General features: G+C 41.7%; 1 protein-coding gene across 2 annotated transcripts in view; it reads left to right on the top strand.

Moving 5' to 3' along the window:
• meis1b (Meis homeobox 1 b) overlaps nucleotides 1-21,136 on the top strand; it is an 80,436-nt gene that overhangs the window by 40,171 nt on the left and 19,129 nt on the right. For both annotated transcript variants that reach the window (XR_004631082.1, XM_034682407.1), the window contains exon 9: nucleotides 16,057-16,133. Coding sequence is in view for 1 of the 2 variants with exons in the window: in XM_034682407.1 (XP_034538298.1) it covers nucleotides 16,057-16,133 (77 nt within the window). In the remaining variant the exon portion in view is untranslated. The remainder of the gene's footprint in view (nucleotides 1-16,056; nucleotides 16,134-21,136) is intronic.

Here is a 21,136-nt window from a genome sequence, read left to right on the forward strand (position 1 = left end):
CATGTATCCATCAAAGATGCTGAACTCAGTCGTCATGTAACAGAACAAGAAGAGGTTTAAAGAAAAGGAGTCATGTTTGCTGTGAGCATGGACTTAATTCCATGTAATCATACTATTAATCAAGACATAAAAGGCGAGAAAGGGAACTGTGAGTCAAACATGGCCCTGTCTGTTGTATCCTGTGTCTAGAGTGACAGACAGACCAGAGGTTTTGAATTTGTGACAATGACGACAGTCGCAGCTTGCTGACTTCTCTCCAACACGCCCAATGAGCTCATATGTTGTGAGCAGCACTTGTGGGACAAGTTCATCAGAAGAAACTTGGCTGCCCTGACTTGGAGTGACAACAAAACATTAGCTTTTACCGCCTGTCACCAATGGCTGACCCACACAGCTCGCTGCCAGCTTGACATGCAGCTGTAAACTTGGTGGGGAACCAAAATAAAGGAGAGCTGGGTGGGCTTTTCCACTGGTGTCCTCATCTCATTTTAATGTTTGTTCTCTCATTGACATTCTGAATTCAACAGCTGGTGTGACTGCAAGCAGTAATTTGACTTAAAGTGACTTTTGATGAGAGATCAGCAAACATGCTTTTATCCAACTGACACAAACACTTTGATGTCTATTAGTGAGGATGATTGAATTTATAGTCATTGTTCTTGAGGGCTTTTTTATTCAATTTTACTGTAAATAACTGAAAAATAATTCTATTGCCTAAAATAAATTTCTATTATGTTGCACAACTGCCTAAGCTACCCCCTCGTATGTATCAAAACCAGTCAGACAAGCCACTGAGATAAAGAAATGGCTGGTATCAACCTGTGTTCCCTTCAATCCTCCTATTGTGCACTTAGAATCCACTTACCCCCCCACCTCTGAGCCCCTCCCTCATCACAAATGGTATTTTCTTGTTTAATTTAACAAGAAATGAGTAGTAAATGAAAGCTCAGGCCTCAATCCCCAACGCGCCCTGTGCTCTGCTCTCCACTCCCCTATGAAAAGGCAATTTGTGAAATTATGTGATAGAGTAATTAGATGGAATTCACCCCCACCTCCCAGCTACACACACCACCACCCATATCCCCAGTTAGATTGTTGCCTTGCTGAACTGAAGTAGGTGTGTGTATGTGTGTTAGAGAAAGAACGAAAGAAAGAGCAGGGGGGGTTTGGCATTCAGAGTGTTAGCATTGGTACATTAGCCCGGCCGACTGGGACACACACACACACTCTCATACACATTATCACTAACACTCTCATTCTGGCTCTCCTCCCCTCCTATTTGTACACAGACTCGGTGTAACGAGGGGCAGCCGTGATCGCAGCTCATAAAAGAAGCCAACCCGCAAACCCTCAATGAGCTGCTTTTTTCTTCCTCCTCCTCCTTACTCCACTTAAAACGTGTAAAATGCACAGAGAGAGAAGGAGTATAAAAAAACCAACTGGAAGGCATAATCCCCCGTTAATACAATTAGAGGCTAATTTAACCGCTCGTGTACGCAGATGTAGCCAAGCTAGGGGAGCGCTGTTACCCCCCCTTAGAAATGTTTTTTTTTTTTTTATTACACAGCAGTGTGCAGCAGGGTTTTGAACAGAAACAGGTGTGAAAAGCAATATAATTCATTTCTGCGCTGGCAGAGGAGGCCAGGAGCTGCACTGTAGTTGGCCCTGGGTGGTGGAGGAATCCAAGGTTGGAGGGGTGTGAAAGGAGGTGATAGATGGATGGATGGGTGGATGGATGAGTGCACTAATCATTAACGTCAAGGTAATTTTCATGTGGCTTTAATATCTTGCACAGGGAAACTGGAATCTCCTCAAGGGATAAGGTTCAATTTTTGTGATTGTAGTAAGACATCAGTGTTACAACTACCACATAATTTTTAAAGTCATATGTGTAAGAAATTATTTTGATTGTGCTGTCAGTTTTTTATTTGATTGTCAAAAAGTGATTGACTATTGTGTGCTCATCTGTTGCTAATAGAGGTTGTTAAATTTCTGGGGGGAATTCAGCAGATTATATCTGCAGTGTGATGTAAACTGAAGACTTGTAAGTTCCTGAACTTCTCAACCAAACACAAACCAGATATGTAAAGCCTCATCTAAACAACAGAAGGGAGGTGGGAGAAAAACTTTTCAGGTCAGAGTTCAGCATTGCCTCAGATGCCATTAGTCTTCGGCTGTTTATTGCTGGAGTCTGGACATGTCAGCACCCTGGTCACCCGTAGCAAACCTGACCTGCCACAGCAACCCAGGTCTGAAAGAGTGCTACCCTACTGGTCTTAATTTTCCCCAGGCCTCATTCTAGGAGACTTTATGTTAATCTATATTTTAGTTTTGGTTAATCTCACCTTGATTTACTTTATGGCCAGACGAATGAAAGGAGGAAGCATGCTATTAAAAATATACATATTTATCAAAAAAGAGAAACAGCTATTAATTAAATGTGTTATCCCCAATTTGGAAAATTACCTGGAAAATATATTTTTCACTGATTTCAATTTGTAGAAATTTGTAGAAAAGTAGAAAAAATGAGCCTAAAAAAACAAACTTTTTTATAGTGAAACTGGTGTGCCAAAATTAATTGACTTATTTAATTTTTAAAGAATACTTATATGTTTGAAATGAATCCAGAGATGTTGATTTTTTTCTTTTTGTGATCATCATGTGATTGTTGTTAGTCTACCAAGCCTGAGTTGTCCACTCCACAAATACAATTTCTCATGAAAAGTCATTCCAATAGATCGTGCAAGCCTCCAGACGCCTCCTTAATAACTTTGAAGAGACATCAGGAAGCCAGCCTAATAGGGAAACTTCTGCAGACTTTTTTTTATGGGTTTTTCATTCATTTATCCACAAATGACAACAAAGGCATGATGGCCATCCTGATACAGTAAAGCAATATAGAGGCCTATGCGGCCTGGTGTCTCCGATTAGGTCTTAATTTAATCTAAGTGGCAGTCAGAATCTGAGGCGCCACTGCATTAAGGATTTCAAAGAGGTCCTAAGAGAAGACAGACAGACAGACGGACGGATCTGCCAAAGGCCTGGCGTGACACTGTGATGAGACAGAGTGGCACGGAAAACAAGAGAATGAGTTATTCTTACTTTCAGCATTTTATTTGCTTCAAGTAGTTTATCTCTTAGATTGGATTTAGCTTTGGGACGTGTGTTTGTGAGTCTTTGTGTGTGTTTACGCATGTGATTTCTTTTGTGTGTGTTCGTAAAAGGGCATTTTGAAGAAAAATACTTGTCCGCACCGATCTCAGGATCTCATGGTGTCAAAGAGGAGGCAGCTGAGTCAACCTGTCTACCCCCACAACACACATACACACATACACATATGCACACACACTCATACTGTGCCCCAACCCCCACATTACCCCACACCTTGTAATGAAAACATCATCAATTATCCCTCTTGACAGGCCCCAGGGACCTAAGGCAGACAGCTCTCTTTGGGGGCTTCTCTTTGTGGACTGACCCTCACAGAAACACAGACCTGCTACTCACGCACTCTTTGCACCCATTACTATTGGCTTCCATGTTGTTTTTTAAAGCGTGTGTATTGAAGGCTGATAGGCAGATGACCCGTCTTTTCCAGGGTGGGTAGATAGCAGTGCATGGGAGTGGATGGTAGATAGTGAGGCCAGGCCAAGTGGTGGAGGTGTAGGAGGGGGAGCAGGAGGTGTGCCTGTAAGTGTGAATGTGTGTGTGTGTGTGTGTGTCTGTGTTGTTCTGGGGGTGTTGGCGGGAGGGGCTTGATGGTATGACCAGGGCAAAGGAAAGCCAGCAGATTTGACATGGACTCCTGAAAGGCCATCTGTTTCATGATTGATGGATGGAATGATGGATGGATGAGGAGATGGATAAAGGGATACAGTGGGTGGATGGAAGGACTGATACATGGCAGATGTTGCCACTTTGAAATATATGCTTTAGTTGGTAATAATATCAGCTTTTTTGAACTAATTGGTTGATTAAATTTGAAAAAGAAACCATTATATATGTTTTTGGCTTTTAATTTATGTTCATGATTTAAAGGAGTTGTTTCTTTCCTGCCAAGACTCATATTCTGGTATTTAAAAATTTGTAGCATACTTGACATTCTTTAGGGTAACTTTTGTAAAAAATCCAGAAGTATGTTGCCTTTTGGAATATTTCCATTCAAAGCTCTGTCTGTATAAAAGTCATTGGTTTAAATTAAGTAACCTCCTTATTGGATATACATTCTCTAACTTGGTTGGGTTTTATCACATTAGGTCAATCCAGTGTCCAAACACACCCATTACTGAAATATCAACATATAATTGACAACAGCAGAACAGCTTTAACAGCTGGTATAATTACTTGAACCTAAAGAAGAAAACAGTCTACCAAGACATGTGGAGGTTGACTTTTGTGTGCTTGGATGAGAGTTCAGTTTTCACTTTCACTTCACTCTATCATTTGTGGATGTTCTTGTTCTTATACTCAAAGAAGGCTAAACAATTATAACAACACTGTGCATGTTAAAGGCATTTTAGAAATATGTTAACATTTCTGTTAACCGTGTTTTTTGAAGCTTTCTTCTTTCTGCTTTTTGTATCGTTCCCCCCTCTGTTTAAAAGCCCTCAAGGGCAGTTAACTTTTAATTCACATCACCTTTGAACTTTTTTCAAAATGTCTGCCATAGATCTAAACCAAATCTGGCCTTAGTCAAGGGGTGGGCCAATGGGTTTCCTTGAGAACGTGAGAACTTTACAGACCCTCAAGGTCGGTCAGCAGCACTGGAGGGGATAACCACTTACAAGAGATCTGACAAATCTCCTAAGAATACACACATAACACATACACACACACAGGCTACAACAAGCCTCATTCAAGTCTCCTTTTTACTTTATTTTTTACATCTTTAAAACTTGTGCTTAGGCATCTTTAGCTTTTTTGAGATGTATTAAATTTAAATTATTTAGCATCATCATGTTGGAAAAATTACTCTTAATCTTATTTTTCTCAATTAAGTTGTCACCATCATTACCATTCTCTCTTTTTGCTTTTCCATTTGTCTTCCTCTGTTACTTCTCCCCTCCCCCAATCACTCATATAATTCAATCATTGGGAAACTTATAAAGCAGTTCAGTGTGTGGTTTCATTGTTGTACGTCTGGGTGATTGATGGCCTCATGCTGAAGCTGTGTTTCATACTCGTTCCATTTTTCATTATCAACTGTATGTCATGAGTGTGTATGTGTGTGTATGTGTGTGTGTCTTGAGGGCGGACAAAGGTCCAATAACCCGGATGTGTGAAATCATTCTTGGTTTGGTACCCACTAATCAGTTTACGATGATTTGCAAATCCAAAGAAGAGGCCCACACTTGGCTTTTAGACACAAACACACTGATGCAAACACGCACACACACACTCAGACACACACAGCAGTGACGTTGGTGCCTGGGTGGGGTGTGGAGTTCCCCACCATCACTGTGGTATTTATTGGAGAGTGAGTGGCATATTGACGTGTGGAAGAGCCAGGGAAAAATATTGTCATAAGCTTGTCGTTAGCTTGATTAATGCTGTAAACCAACATTTACAGATTAGCAATGCTAGCGGTTTAGCCTCTTGTTGTTACTTTAAACAAGTCAAAAGTAAACCTTCAAAGTACTTCCTTTAATGTTAAAAAACTCCTTCAACAATTCTTTGACAGTGAAACGATGACCACACTTCAAGAAACAGAGTTTAGCATAGATTCTGTGTGTAGCATGTTATTGTGGAGCTAGTGATATATTAAATCTGCTATGTGTGAAATCACATTAGTGCTCGCTGTTAGCCATTATCCATTAGGCTGCGTTTGGTGATCCAGAGGATTGTTGGATCTTTTCTGGCTGGAGTCAGCAGCTCAATACCTTTCACTTACAGCAGCTGCAGCAGCCTGCCCTAGATACATTCGGTCTGTATGTGTGTTCGTGTGTTATTGCATATTGTGCTATTATTTGTATGTGTCACCCTCATGTTTCTTTTGTAAGAGCTGTGTATGAGTGTGTGCATGTGTCTTTGTGTCTCATTCCATGCGTGTGCTCGATGGATCCTGTGGCTTTGCCGTCGTGGTAATCAGTTTGCGCATTGGCTGAACTAATTTATCAATTCAGTTCCTCCCACTTGTATTCTCTCCCATGCGTGAACGCTCTCTCCCTTCCTCTCTCTTTCCCTCCATACTCGGTCTTTGTCTCCTCCTCTCTCAGACAAAACACTTCTTTCTGACAAACCATGAAGGTTTCCTATCTTTTATGCATGCCTTCTGCCTCTCTGCCTCTCTCCTCTTTTTCTGCCATGACTCCCTCACACTCATTTCTTTCTATAATGCACACTTGCGTTGCCTTGCGCTTTAATGGCCTTGAACCATGATATCATAGCAATATTGGTGCTCTGTTTCAAAGACATTGGGGAGAGTGCTATGATTTATAAATGAGGTACCCTGTGATATCCAGCCATAACTCATCATTTTACACCTACTTGTCTCATAATGTTTTGATTGAAGTTTCCTGTAAAACACTGTGAGGTTGATGCACTAAAGACAGGTGGCATAGAAGGTATCGTCATGAGTAGGTGGTGCGTTTACACATGGCCGGCTGACCCATGGTGCAACTGTGTCAAATGTGTGTTTGTGTGCATGTGTGTCTTTGTCATTGGTGTGCATATTTGTGTGTTTCTGTTCAGTGGAGTGGGAGAAATCCTAGCTAGTGAACCAGGTGGTGAATGCAGACAGGCAATAACTCATGGTAGAGGAGTCGGAAGGCTTGGAGGACATTTGGTGGGAAAACCATCACACAAACTCATCTATTTTTCTCCCTTTCCTCTTTCCATTTTTACATCTTATTCAGACTTGTTTATGTCCTTCTAATCTTCACGTTGCTCCTTGTCTTTTTTTCCCCATCTGCCATCACACTCTCTCAATACAATGTGTTTCACATTGCATTTTTTTTTTCCACCTTTCTCTCTCCTTTCACTCTTCACTTGCCCCGTTGTCGTGGTGTTAGTGATGGCGGGGGGAAGTGAACAGGGCTGAGGGTGCTGCTCACTTGTTTGTTACGACAGATTAAGTCATTGATTTGTAAAAAGCGGTGCACTGATGGAGAAGGCCCTCCGCTGCTGAAGCCGGGAAAGAAAGAGAGAGAGAGGAAAAATAAGGAGGTGGAGGGATGCATTTGACTGAGGAGGAAGAGGCAAGGATATTAAAATTGAAGATGAGATGTAATGGCAAAGAGGGGAGTTAAGCGGAGGTGGAAGAAAAGAGGAGGAGAAAAGGAGGTAGCATGAGATAGTTAAGCAAAATGCTAAATATAGAACAGAAGGGATGGAGGGGGTGGAGACGGGTGAGGAAGATAGGGAGATAAAGGAATAAGAGGGAGGGTGGGAGGTGTACTTTGAATGACAGAGATGTCAGAAAAAGACAGAGGAGGTAGAGTGAGAGAGCTTCATCTTTCAAAGGCACCGGCTGCGTCCTCCTTCCCTCTTAAACTTGCTGCTCCAGAAAGCATAAGGGAGCAATTGTGAAATACCCTTACCTAGTTTGAGCATTCCCCCAACCCAGGTTCCTTTCACGCCCCTGGGGGCCAACGGTGAGTTTCTAATTAAAACGTCGGGGGCAAAAGGGTAATTATGATAATAACATAATAATATCGCCAGGGTTATTAGAATGTTCTGTGGTCCCCAAATTGCTTCCTCAGAGAGATCAGATTTCAGTGGCATTACGTAAAGTCAAATTTCCTTGAAAGTCAGGTGAAATGAAATGGATTCCCCCACGGTCCGGGTGCAATCTGAGAATCTGATTCCCTCTTGTATCTCAAAGACACTGAGTCTAAAAAAAGAACTCCAGTTTCTCATCACAATGACATATCCAACCCCTCCCCCTCCTCCTTGCTCACTTTCATTTTAATAAGAGGAGTTTATGTGGTTAGGAAGTCTAATCATTTGTTTAATTGTTTCTGTTCTGTTGCTCTGAACTCTCCCGTTGCAGCACTTAGTCTCTCTGCAGTCTGTGTAACGAACTCCGTGTATTGTAGCTGTGTGTAACAAGAGAACATTTGTTTTGAAACTTGGAGATCACTGCTAGAATGCTAGCTCCAAGCACTGTTGCTTGGAGCTAGCGAGCATGCTGGCGCTCCAAGGGGTGTCCTGCTGTTTTCTCCCAGCTATCTGTGCTACCTGACTGGGACAGCGCTTTGTGGATCCCTCCTACTCCCCCATTTACACACCCCCTCCATCCCAGGCAGCCCTGAGGCAGCCCACCTCCAGCTGTGGCTGCCGTTCACTGCGCCGCTTGGTGCGAGTACCGATTGCTTTGGAGTGCCTCCCCTCGCTCAGATAGGCAGTAATTACGGGCTTAAAGAGGTTTAGTGGTCCAGCAAACTACATAATCACCCCCTGAATTAGCCCCAGCTCATCAGCCTCAGTCCAACGAGCAGCGCTTACCACTAGCACTAGCTAGCATGCTGCACCCCCTTCCCTTTATTGCACAGAGGGAAGCACAGCAGCAGGTGTTGTGCAACATCCGGCCCCCTTAATAAATTTAGCCTCCCCTGAGCTGGAATGGGGAGGACTAATGAAGCACGCCCTCGCTCTTAGTGAAAGCAAGCAGAGAGTAGGGACTCCACACATACTGCGCGGATAAGATGCTCTTCTTCAGTTTTAACAGACCCTACCCTTAACATTCAATGTTTAACAAAACAGTACAGTGCTTTGTTAAGACGTGGTCATGTGCATACATGCTATAAGCTTCAGTATACACATTGTAGGCTGGAGACCCACCCATGTGCAAAGCACACGGATCATCGTTCACACCCGACAGGAACAGGCTACATCAGTAACTGCTGCCCTTAATGTTCAGTGCCTCTAGAGTTTTTAAAAAAGCCATGAATGATGCTAATCATCAATTATCATTATGCAGAGCCTGTTTATGCTGTACATTGTCTAATCCACTTTGTAGTAGTGCTTTAATGATATACTTTTCACCCTTTGCCTCACCAGCTAACTAGATTTATCTCATTCCCATAGGCAAGCGCGCTGAGAGATTTCCCTAAACCAACAAAACCTGTTTTTTTTGAGGGGGAAAATGCTCATTAATGAATGAAAAGCCCAGGAACATCTGTTTTTTTCTCCATGTTCTTTATCTCTACAAGAGATGGAGAGATTGGATCACAAAAACAGTTTGAAAGGGGGTTTCTTCGCCATTTCTGGTGCATATATCGAGGTTTTCAAAACGATGCTGAATTATTCATGCTTCAAGCGCTGAGTTGGTTTTCCGTAGTCCAATGCCATGAAAGACGCTGCTTCTCCTTTTTTTTTTGGCGTTCAAGATGAAGATGGGGCCATTTATCCTGCGCAGACTATATGGAGGACGCACATTCTGTAGTTAGATCATTTTGAATCTCTCTAAAGATCTGTTTTTGCTCTGTTTTGTTATTTTGCATCAGAGCAGCCCAAAATCAGAGGAAATTAGGTTAGCGGGGCTTTGTTTTTTTTCTGTTGTTGTTTTGTTCACTCTCACTCTCTTTTCTTTTTTCCTTTAATCACCCCTTTTCTCCCAGAGCCAGCTTTGTAGCTGGGTCCCTGCTCCCTAATGAAGTCAAAGGGATGTCAGTCGATGCCACCTACACAGAGAGGAATTTGAAATTGCGTAGCTTTTGCTACACAGCACGAGCACATGCGCACATACACACACACAGAGGATGAAACTTCCACTGAATGAGCTAGACACTTTTGAAATTGGAAGCTTGTATGAGATACAACAGGCTTACAGTTTGGAACGCTTGTTTTGAGGTCTGCTTGTGCTCAGGGTTCTGGCCATTTGTTGTTAGCATAACAATGTGCTTGCCTCCCCAAATATTTAAGGTAATCTCATACACGTCTGGCAGCAGCAAGGCTGCACTTCCAGTAAACTGTGTGCTCCTGAGTGGGTGTGTGTGTGTGTGTGTGAGACAGTTTGGTATGATACTCTGATGCCCTTCTAGCCAAAAAGGCCCCCGGATTAGCCGTTAGGCATTCCTGATGGGCAGCTCGGTTTCCACGGTGATTTGACCTGGGAACAGTTTGGGGAACAGTCCTGGCAAAGTCAAGGCTTTTTACTTTCACCTAAGTAGCTTCATACGAGTCAGCAAATTAGCATGGTTTTACTGTAACCGGCTTATTGAGTCAGATTTAGGGTTGACTCCATCAAAATAGTAAAACGCTTCAAAAGTTGTTAAAAAAAGTAATTAAAAGTATTAAATCAACAACAAGAAGTACATGAAAGTTAACTGTTGCACATTAACAAGTTGTTTACTGTGATTCACTGCATTTTATGGCCTCCCAGTGCCTTGTGGCAAACCCCAACCATCTGGTGTTAAAGCAAGCTAGCTCAAAATACCATTGACCCATGTGTGTTATCCACAGATTGTGCAGTGTCATGGCCTCTTTTTTGAGGGACATCACATGACTGAGACAACATATGATTTTCCTCTCCCTCATTCCTCCCTCCATCACGTTTCATGGTTTCAGTTTTTTAGACTTAATGTGGCGTGTCAAGTTTTTTTAATGGGATGCAGAGGCTTGGGAAGCACTGCTTTAAATAGAAAATATGCAACGATAACACCGTAGAGCTAATGGCTAAAGAAGGACTGAAACAAGCGCAGCTGCAGTGAAACTGTTAACAAGGGGGGAAGTACACAGGTTCAGATGGAGATGCAGTCATAAAATGCAGTAAATGTGTGATACGATATGCAACATGAAGTTATTTGACATTTATTACTAATTTGACAAGTGTGGCATTAGAGTATTCAGACAAAAAAAAACAAAAAAATGTGTTAAGGTTGAATTTTACCGTCATGTTTACTGTGTTGTTTGGTTGCTTTTGTAATTTGTAGAGGACAAATTAAAAGTGCAAAGTCAAACTATTTGGAGCAGTGAAAGGGAGAGACAGAAAGAGAGAGAGAATAGCAAAGATAGCTGATTTTGCTGAGGAGGCAAGACAAAGTGAAATGCAGCAAGATAAAAGACATTTCTGAAATAGCTCTCCCCACATTTTGAAGCAGAGTATCCCGAACAAAACAGTAACTGAGACTGTTGTGGTGAGGCTTTAAATGGTTTAGTTGCAAACACAAGAATTAAGGAGCCATGATCTTTACAGCTGTATCTATAAAAGTCCGAAGCTACTTTCAATGTACACAGACATTTTTAGAAGATGCCAGAGATGCTCAATCACACAAATCACTCACAGCTTGTTGTCTTCCCTGTCAGACAAGGGTGGTGGGCTGGGGGCAGGAGATGAGTCTTTGGGGGAATGACCAGACACCAAAATACCCTGCGGTTGCCATGGTTTAATGTTTACATCATGATGGCAGACAAAGCTACAAAGACCAAGGCTATTATGATAGTTATTTAATTCATATCAAAGTAATGTGTAAATGGGAGGATGCGCAGACATCTTGTTTGTTCTCATCTTGAAAACCATTGTCCTTCTGCCACCCCTGATGTTTCTATTCATCCTATTGTGTGTTTCTCTTCCTTTCTCACACTGGTTGCATGATATGAACATCATCATCCCGGTGGCTTGCTCTGGTGAATTTTCCTGAATAATTCCTGGTGCGTTCTCACAGAGGCTCACCCTGACTTCACACAGAAATTCTACTCTGGAGCTGGCAAGAAAAAGTCTGGGTAAAGACAGGGGGAAATTTGTCTTCTTGCGCTATCACACACAGCCCTATGTTGTGCTTTTGTAAATGCATATGTAGTGAGTTATATCTCCTGAAAACGAGACGAAGAATTGGTTTGGACTGTGTGTTCTGTGTGGGCCATAGATCAGCTGTTTGACACAGTAGTGTGTGTTTCCTCAGCTTGAATTTTTAGCGTAGCACCAGAACTGCTCTCAAACTGTAGGAAGAAGAAACAAGAACCACAATGACAGCTTATATTTTATTAGCTCAGTATATTTTTAGTTTCTCTTCCACTAATATAAATGATTGCTTTATGTCACTTTTGGATGTCTTAATAACATCTCAACCTAATAGAGACTAATTTCAGGTAATGAAAAACATTTGATCCTTTGTATTTTGAATGTACTTCTATCGCAGATTTCTTGTCTGTATTAGTAGCTGTAATAGTTGACATTATTAAATAGTTGTGTCCTGGGTTAAGCATTGGACAAGGGGAGTAAAGAGGGGTCTTGCAAAATATTTCTGTTCTTATCTCTTGGTTAAACCCCTGTGGGCTGCATATATCCATTTATTTGTCTCCTCCCCTGCCTCCTTCTTCCCTCTTTCGCTCTTTCCTTCTCCTCTCTGCTTCTCTATCCCCTCCTTGTTCTTGTCTGAGGGGTCAGAGAGGAAGACGGTCAGACAGGGAGGGGATGTTACTGATGCTCTGTTACTCACCCACACAGAAATCTGCACACAAGCACACACACACACAAATATGACCATGCACAGTGGAATTTATTTACAGCTGAAGTGAGAACCGACACACACAAATAAACATTCTCTCTTGTCCACAGCTTGCAAATATGAATATACTCAAATAGATTCACATAAAATAAAACACACACACACACACACACACACACACACACACACACACACAGGAACGCACCCACGCATGCACAGTCAGATTGATAAGACGTACAGAAGGGAAAAGAGAAAACACACGCCCCTCCTGGCACCCACATGCTCAGAGAGCAGCAATAGAGGGGGGTGGAAATTCTCATGAAAGGAGTTGTATATTTGGAGAAGACATATCATTAAGATAGGCGGAGGGAAGAGGGAAGGGAGGGAAGGATGCGCGGAGAAACTTTCCATCTGCTCTTTTAAAGAACATGTTATTGCTTTTCTCACTAAAGGCCTTTCTTTCTCTTTCTCCTTACTTGCTGAACCACAGCCAAAGACCATTAAGACACCAGAATCACTGACAGACAATATTAAAACTGGGTGACTTGTTGCTGCGCTGAGAACCTAAATCACAGTGTTTTGACAGAGAGGAGCTAATTTGGCGGTTTTGAGAAAAGGGCGGACAAAAACAGTTTTGAAGTGCTGGCTTTCAGGACATCTTTTCTTGGTAATTCTTCCATTAAGTACATATTATAAAGTGAGCTAAAAACAGCAGTTCTCAAATGTAACACTTTCAGGGTTGGACAAGGGCAGGACAAAGTAATGAAAGAAGATGAGCAATATGATAGCGCATAACAATGTAAAAACTTTTCATTACATGTAAAATCACTACATTCAGTTAGATATATATAAGAAGTCAAGAGTACCAGAATTAGGAAGAGTAAAACATGTAATATCCTGCAAAATAAACCCTGTCAGTATTATGTGATCATATTTTAGCTGTCTTTTGCAGATATAGGTGTAACTAATGTCTCCTTTAAGTAACACCTACACTGCTTTATTTTGAATCTATTAATCATATGATAAATACAAGAACCTCAAATTTGTTCTTATTTTCACACTTGGGTAAATATACTTGGTTAGATTCCTCCGCTGGCAGGATGCTAGATGAACACAGTCTGGGTTTTAGATTGCATGCGTGTCTGTCTGTGTATGACTGGTTCTTTATAGCTGTCTGTCTGCCTGTGTTTGCTGGGAAGCTGGAGTCAGACGCACTGATACAGGGTGTGTTTGTGTTGCACTGTGGCCCCTGGCGTGGCTGCAGCGCCCCAATATCACGAGGCAGACACTCCTGCTTCCTTAAAATCTGCGGCCTGTAGAATAGACACATTGATCCTCTCCTGTTCAATCAGCTCTGTTTGTCGGCAAGGCCAACTTAAAAGACATGTTCACATGATAAGCTGTAATGTGTGAGTTGTGAGTGTGTGCGGTGTCTATATGTGAAGTGCGTCAACACATCAGATGACACAGGCCCTAAAGAGTAGTGTTTTCTTACTTTATACACACACAAGCAGCTGATTGGCGCCTTGATTAGCAAATTCTGATATTATCTTGTCAGTGTATAGTATGAAGGATACTTGTACACATGCACACTATATGAATGAACTGACAGTTCACATGCATACACACACTCACACAAATGGTTGTATAAAGAAGAAGTGGACACCAATTTGGCCAGAGGCGACAATGCAATTATAACTTAGCGCATGAAATTAGCCTCCTTGTGTTCCCATTCCCCACAACCAATCACATGGACAAGGGCAGGCTGGGAAAAATGAGACTCCTCTCTCTCTGCTGACTCGTCCCAGCATTAAACACAATCCTGTTCATTATGTGCTGGAAAAACTGTAATGAAAAAATGAAAAAGCTGGCGCCGCACTGATTTTACACGTCTGATTAACTATTAAGTGTGTGTGCTCTTGTTAGACATACTCTATATATTAAGCACTGGCCGTATGTGTGGCGCCTGTGGTTAGTCAATGCAAAATCAGGTGATAAGTGAGTAAATATCGGGGTTCTGAAAGGGTGGCAAGTTCCTGTCAGTATGATAAATCAATTTAATTTGACAAAAGGTGATACGTTTGTTGCAGAGAAACCAAACATTGTTTTCTATCAGTTAGACAATGCATCTTTATTTGCATGGTGCCTTTTTAATTTTTTAATAATTATATTGGAGATTTTTTTATATTGATTTCAGTGGCCTAAATGTATATGTATTGCAAGTGAAGAACTGTTTTAAAGATCTATGTGTAACACTGGTTAGTTATCAATGTAAGACATTTTAGGAATCAGTCAGTGATCCCTCTTTACCCTTTATTATTTAGTTGTCTCTTTTGTTTTCCTTGATCATAATATAATTTTGTAACGTACTGTCTGTGTAACATTTGTAGTTAGAGCTTCAACAATCTTTATTCCTTTGGCCCCCCTCTCCACCTGTTTTACAGCCTGCCGATGGTGTTCTGCACAGTCCATGTCTTGTCCCAGTCATGAACAGCACATTGTCCTCCGCCAACAAGGCCCCGTCTTACTATGACACCCCCTGCTCTAATATAAATCAACACACATTTATCCAATTTATTCATTCTATATATTTAAACAGGTGGCTTGACTTTAACTGTTCTCAGCTGGCCTCTGGAGGAGGGGCTGTGGTCTGGAGTTAACTTTAAAACAACCAGTTTTTAGTCAGTTTGGATTATCTGACCCGCAACGCTGTAGTCTGTCATTCATGTATCATATTTGTTATTCATTAGATTATTTCAATGTTAAACAGTATCAGAATAATGTGATGCTATTTATTTTGTATCAGTTTATTTGATATGTTTTGAACATGTTATCCTAAAGTGACAGTCAAATGTAATGTCAAAGCTTATTTCTCTCTGTGGGAAAAGAGACTTCTACAGTGGAGAAATCTCACTTTTCTGCCCTTTAAATGCCAGGTATTTAGATTTTTTGGTTTCAAAACACTTAATATAACAATAAATATGTTGCTGATATAGCAATATGAAAGCTCATAATTAAAAAAAAGAAACTTATGATACATTATGTAGTTAGAATTTCTTACAAACAGTGCGCTTTAACAGTAGAAAAGGATTACAGCAAAGTGGCAAACTTAACAGACTCATGTTATTGCCCCAACTTCAATAAGAACAAAAGCGAACAGCAGCATAAAGACAAGAGACTACCTTCTTGTGTCTGTATTCCACGGGGTTAATGTTACATATTCCCTGCTCTCTGATTACATATGCAGCGAGGTGAAAGGGGGGCCATCGACGCGAATATATTTGTGTAAGAGGCTGCCTAATTACCAGAGCTGGTTCTCCACTTCACTTAACTTTCTAATTGGCTTGCCTTTTTGGCTGCCATTAATTACAAGATTTCATATTCCATTAATGATCGTGGGGGAGAGAGAGGAATGTTAACGTGCACACACTCACTCACACACACTTACAGGATACATACTGACACCTACGCACCAATGAGCATTAGCACACAGCTCATTTTCTACCTCTCATTACGCTGTATGATTCTGTGCGTGTGTAGCCTGTAACCTATGACAACTCTTTCTTTATTAAAAGGCACATCAGTTTCCTTTTTCTGCAACAAGAAGCTTCATTAAACAATTTGTGGTCAGCCTTTTCTCAAAGATGTTGTCTTGTCTCTCCTGCAGCATCCCTACCCGTCAGAAGAACAGAAGAAACAGCTGGCACAAGACACAGGCCTCACCATCCTACAAGTGAACAACTGGTGAGTGCTTTCAGAGTTTACATGCATTCGATTTCAAGGGTTTGCACCCTGGGGCTATCCAAGTTCTTAATGATTGGAATTAATGCCTCCACTCCACCCCTATTTTTCATCCTACACACACAGAAACACACAGACACACACACACTCACTCACCACTTACCGAATCATCCTCACCTAGATCAATCCAACTAAAGAGATATGGCCTGGAGTGATTTTCCAAACCAAGAGCCTAACTCTGCCCAAAACATGAGCATCCATGTTAATTAAAAGTCAAACTACTATCTGCAAACATCCAATAAAATCATCCAAAATGTAAGCTGGGTGATTTTATTGGATGTTTTTCCAGTTAAACAAGAATGATCACTAAAAAAGTGGTAGCTTTGAGACTAATTATAGGGATTTACTTTGACTCACTTATTTGGGTTTTTTTGAAGCATCTTTAACTGTGATTAACATTTGTTTAAGTCAGTCAGTGAACATCTCATTTAACATTTATCTCTCATGGTAAAACTGTATAACATTTATTCATAGTTTAGACTCCAAGTTTTTCTTTAAGCTAGCTTAAAGTTAGTTTGGCTCTTATTTAGGGATAGTTAGCTGTGCAATTTAGTAACTTTTATAGACAACAATGGCATATTTGAGCTCAAATTTACTTTAAAAAGTTGATTAAAAATCAAACATGACTGAAAATATGTAAGGTTTTTTCCAGCATGACATTACAGCAGCAGCTGCTCATTAATCTGTCATTAAAATTATGTTAGATAACATTTTAATCAGCTCCCATTCACTAAATATTTCATCTTTATTCTCATAATGAATTAAGCATTACAAGTTGTCCTTGTTAGCATATAGCCTAGCTTAAAAGTACGCAGCCTGGTGCTTTACAGCCTTTACAGATTATTGCTTTGTAAGTGCAAACTAGCCTGCTAATTGGGCACGAGCGTGACTGCAGCTGGTGCCATAAAATAAGCTCGCTAACTAGCGGTTTTAACCTCAGGTAGCACTGTAAAAAAGGTAGAAAGGGGCCCTGTGTCCTTGTGTGGCTACTCTTATCAGAGAGATGGCTATCAGCACATGCTTAGTGTTATTAGCCGTGTCTAATTAAAGGGGCTGGAATCTGGCTGACTGAGGCCGGGTCCAGGCAAGAAGGTGTTTGATGTTAGCGGCCCTTAAAATAATCCTTGAAAGTATCAGTCATTTCGCAAGGTAGGTATATGAAAGTGGGAAAGGGGGAGAGGCAAAGAGCAGCAGAGAGAGAGAGAGAGAGAGAGAGAGAGAGAGAGAGAGAGAGAGAGAGAGAGAGAGAGAGACGGAGTGAAAAATAGATGAAGAGAAAGAGAAGGATGATAAGGAGAGGGGGAGAGAAAGAGATGAGACATGATAAATCCCCATTACCAGCAGACTAATGATGTTAACATTATTCCCCGCCATTGTTCAATCATAGACCTCAGAGACAGACAGACGTTAGATTAGGGGATGGTGTATCAGTCTATGGAGAATTCATTTAATACCAGGCCAAAAATAATACACACACACACACACGCACACACACATGCACACACACATACACACGGGCAAAAAAAAGGCCCTCTGACCAGAGGGAATCCTGTAGAGGTTATCAAATCACGTGACCCCTCTGAAATCCATGGGGGATCAATTCTTACAGCCGAGATAAAGCCGAGCAGTGTGTTCATGTGTGTAGGTGTGTGTGTGTGTGTGTGTGTGTGTGTGTGTGTGTGTGTGTGTGTGTGTGTGTGTGTGTGTGTGTGTGTGTGTGTGTGTGTGTGTGTGTGTGTGTGTGTGTGTGTGTCTGTGTGTGTGTCTGTGAGTCAGACAGCCAGTCACATGAACAGTAGCTTGGTCACTTAAGGCTGACTGTGTGCTCTCATTCTGTTTGTTGTTTTTTTATTGGTGGTGGTGGGGGGGTAGCAACACACCCTGAAGGTGTGTGTGCGTGCGTGTGTGTGTTTCTGTGCATGACCAACACACACTGTGTAAATTGTGGGAGGTTAATCTTGGTCTGTGGAAGATGTGTGTGAGTGTATATGTGTGTGTATGAGTTTGAGAGGGGAACCGGGGGTGGTTAATCTAAGGGGTATTAGCTGTTAAACCCTGCATGCTGGGATCTCGCTGCCCCCTCACATTTTGTTGTATACAAGTGTGTGCGTGCTTGTGTGTGTATGTGCACTTGTCCAGAGGCATATTTCCATGCATGGTTGTTTGAGTGAGCGAACAGTTCATTGTACATGGGAGTGTGATCGACAGGGAAAACAATAAAGTAAAGAGATGGAGTGATGGGGAGAAAAAGATAAAAAAAATGAGAGAAATAGGAGAAGGGGAAGAGAGGGATGGTGATAGAGGGATGAAGAAACGGGGGATGAAAATGAATGAAATAAAGTTAGAGACAATCAGAGAGAGATAGAGAGAGAGGTTATGTCAGGGGAACTGCCATTTCACAGGCGTGCTGTTGTGCTGGACGGGAAGCCCCGTCATTGGGTGTCTCCATAGCAACCCCTGGTGATGTTACCTCCTGACCCACTGATTTGGTGAAGTCAATTTCCCCTAGCTGTGATTCTGTTTGTCAGCAAGCAAACGCACACAAGCACACACGCACAAGCACACGCACACGTGCACACACACACACACACACACACACACACACACACACACACACACACACACACACACACACACACACACACACACACACACACACACACGCACACACATTTTCTCATGCGTTCACTTGCATCAAATCAGGTCTACAACTGTGACATCAAGTCAAAGAGAACTTCAGGAGGCATAAAACATGTAGTGGGAGCGTGTCACGGTCATACCCCGGCCATGGACACTCGATTCAAGTCAAACTGCTGCAGATGAAACAGGGGTCACCCATGTTTCTCAGCAGGGTAAGACCTAACGATTACAACAAGAACAACTGACAAATAAAACACACTCCTGTCACATGTTATAGCATCAAATGTTTGTCTGAAACACACTGAGCCAAGCACACACTCTTATATCTGCTCTTTCCTCCATATACTGTATGTACTATACATATAGTCTATCCCCTTCTCTCTCTCTTCCCCTCTCTTTCTCCCTCTCTCTCTCTCTTGCACACCAAAGATGTGTTAACACACATGTCGGTGTGTATTATTGATGAGCGAGCACGCGGTAGGGCTCAGCAGATTAAATAAAAATGCTAAAGGCCGGCAAGGGGCGCAGATCACTCATGAATTATTGGCAGAAATACGCTGCACCAGGGAATCTCAATTTGAATGGAGAAAGTGTTGCTGTGTGCGTGAGTGTATATGTGTGTGTGTGCGTACGTCTGTATGCATGTGTACATGTGTGCATTTAGACAGCAGGATCATATATTTAGAATGTGCACACCCAAAGGCAAATAGTCGGACACATCCCTACTTAGCGGCTTGTACAGTATAGACTTTTTAGACAGGTAAGGTATGTACACTGTGAGTGTGTGTATTGTTTCCACACACCCATGTTTAAGAACATAAAAGTAAGTCCCTACATGAACACACACTTACTACAACATAACAATGCTCAGACAGTTGAGTTTTTTGTATTGAACACACACAGGCTTAAAGTGACACTTATAGCTAAAATGCCAAAGCAGCACAGTAGTCATTGTTGCTGCGCTTCAGTTCCATTCCTACCTTGGCCTTTTGCTGCATGTTCCTCTAACTCTCTCCTCCTAATATTTCCTGTCTCTCTTAAGCTGACCTATCGATAAAGGCAAAAAGTACATTTGTCAGGCTAAGACAAAGCAGGATCACCAGAACTCTCCTTACTGTTTGTTTTTAAGGTAATGAAGAGAGTAGACGATGTGTTCATTGTTTTTGTCTCAGTCAGAGACTTTGTCACCTGACATCTTGACATGCTCTCCAAACAAAAAACCTTTTGTGTTTGAGCATTTCTTACAGCTAATGAGATCGGAGGTTCACTGGCTCTCTGCCTTTATTTCTGGTTTATCTGATGCCTGCTGTTTTTTAAGAAACAGTACATGTTGATGATCATTGGTGATAAAATACAAGATGTAAGAATGACTGGGTTATTACACAAGTTCCATGACAGATTAAATACACTGAAAAATCAAAAAGTAAAAGTTTAGTATTTATGAGGAGAACGCAGTGACAGGTTTAGGTCTTCTAAATGACACAGCATCGAAATGTCCTTGAACAATGTAACTCTTTACCTGCTCACACATTGCAGACTACTGAATCAGCTAAAAGCTAAAGATGTAACATCTGAAATATCTTTCTCTCTTTACTCTCTCTCTCTCTGGACATAGTGAGTATCTCTCTGCTAAGTTCTCCTAACGCTCTGCTGATGTAAAAATCAATGGCGAGGTCATCAGGTTTCCCTTGTTGGCTGCCCCTCCCCTTCCTGCCTGCAATTTAATAATGCCCCTTTAAAGGCAGTGTTTAAGCCTCGCCGAGCGATTGTTTTGTCAATAAGACCTCCTTTTACGAATGTCTTAAAAGCATAGGCTGGGAGAGAGCGAGCGAGGGCGAACGAGAGAGAGAGAGGGAGAGAAAGGTTGTATTTAAGAGGGGCAGAGTGGACGGACGTGGAGGCTATTTGGGAAGGAGCGGCGTGCGTGACACGTGCATACATGCTGCTTATCGGGTTTCAGAAAGGAGGAGAGAAGGAGGAAGGAGAAGAAAGGAGAAGAGGAGGAGGTGAGGGAAGGAGTAGGAGGGTACGAGTAGAAGTCTGTTGTGATGAAAACATTTCTATGAGATAGTTTGTCTCTGCAATTGGTGTACAAATAAAACATACTGCATCAAAGTCAAGGATCAGCCTGCTTTTCTTACATCAGAGGTCTCTTCTGCTATGGTCTGGTTGTTGTTCTGGGAATGTCGTGGCAACAAAAGAAAGAAAAATGATCAGACAGCTTGGACTGAACCGAGCCAAACATATCAAAGAAAAATATTGGAAAACAGGAAAATGTTACCCAACTGCTCTGTTATAAACAGTCC

The sequence above is a fragment of the Notolabrus celidotus genome, chromosome 4 (genome assembly GCF_009762535.1).
Source record: "Notolabrus celidotus isolate fNotCel1 chromosome 4, fNotCel1.pri, whole genome shotgun sequence".
Taxonomy (NCBI): Eukaryota; Metazoa; Chordata; class Actinopteri; order Labriformes; family Labridae; genus Notolabrus; species Notolabrus celidotus.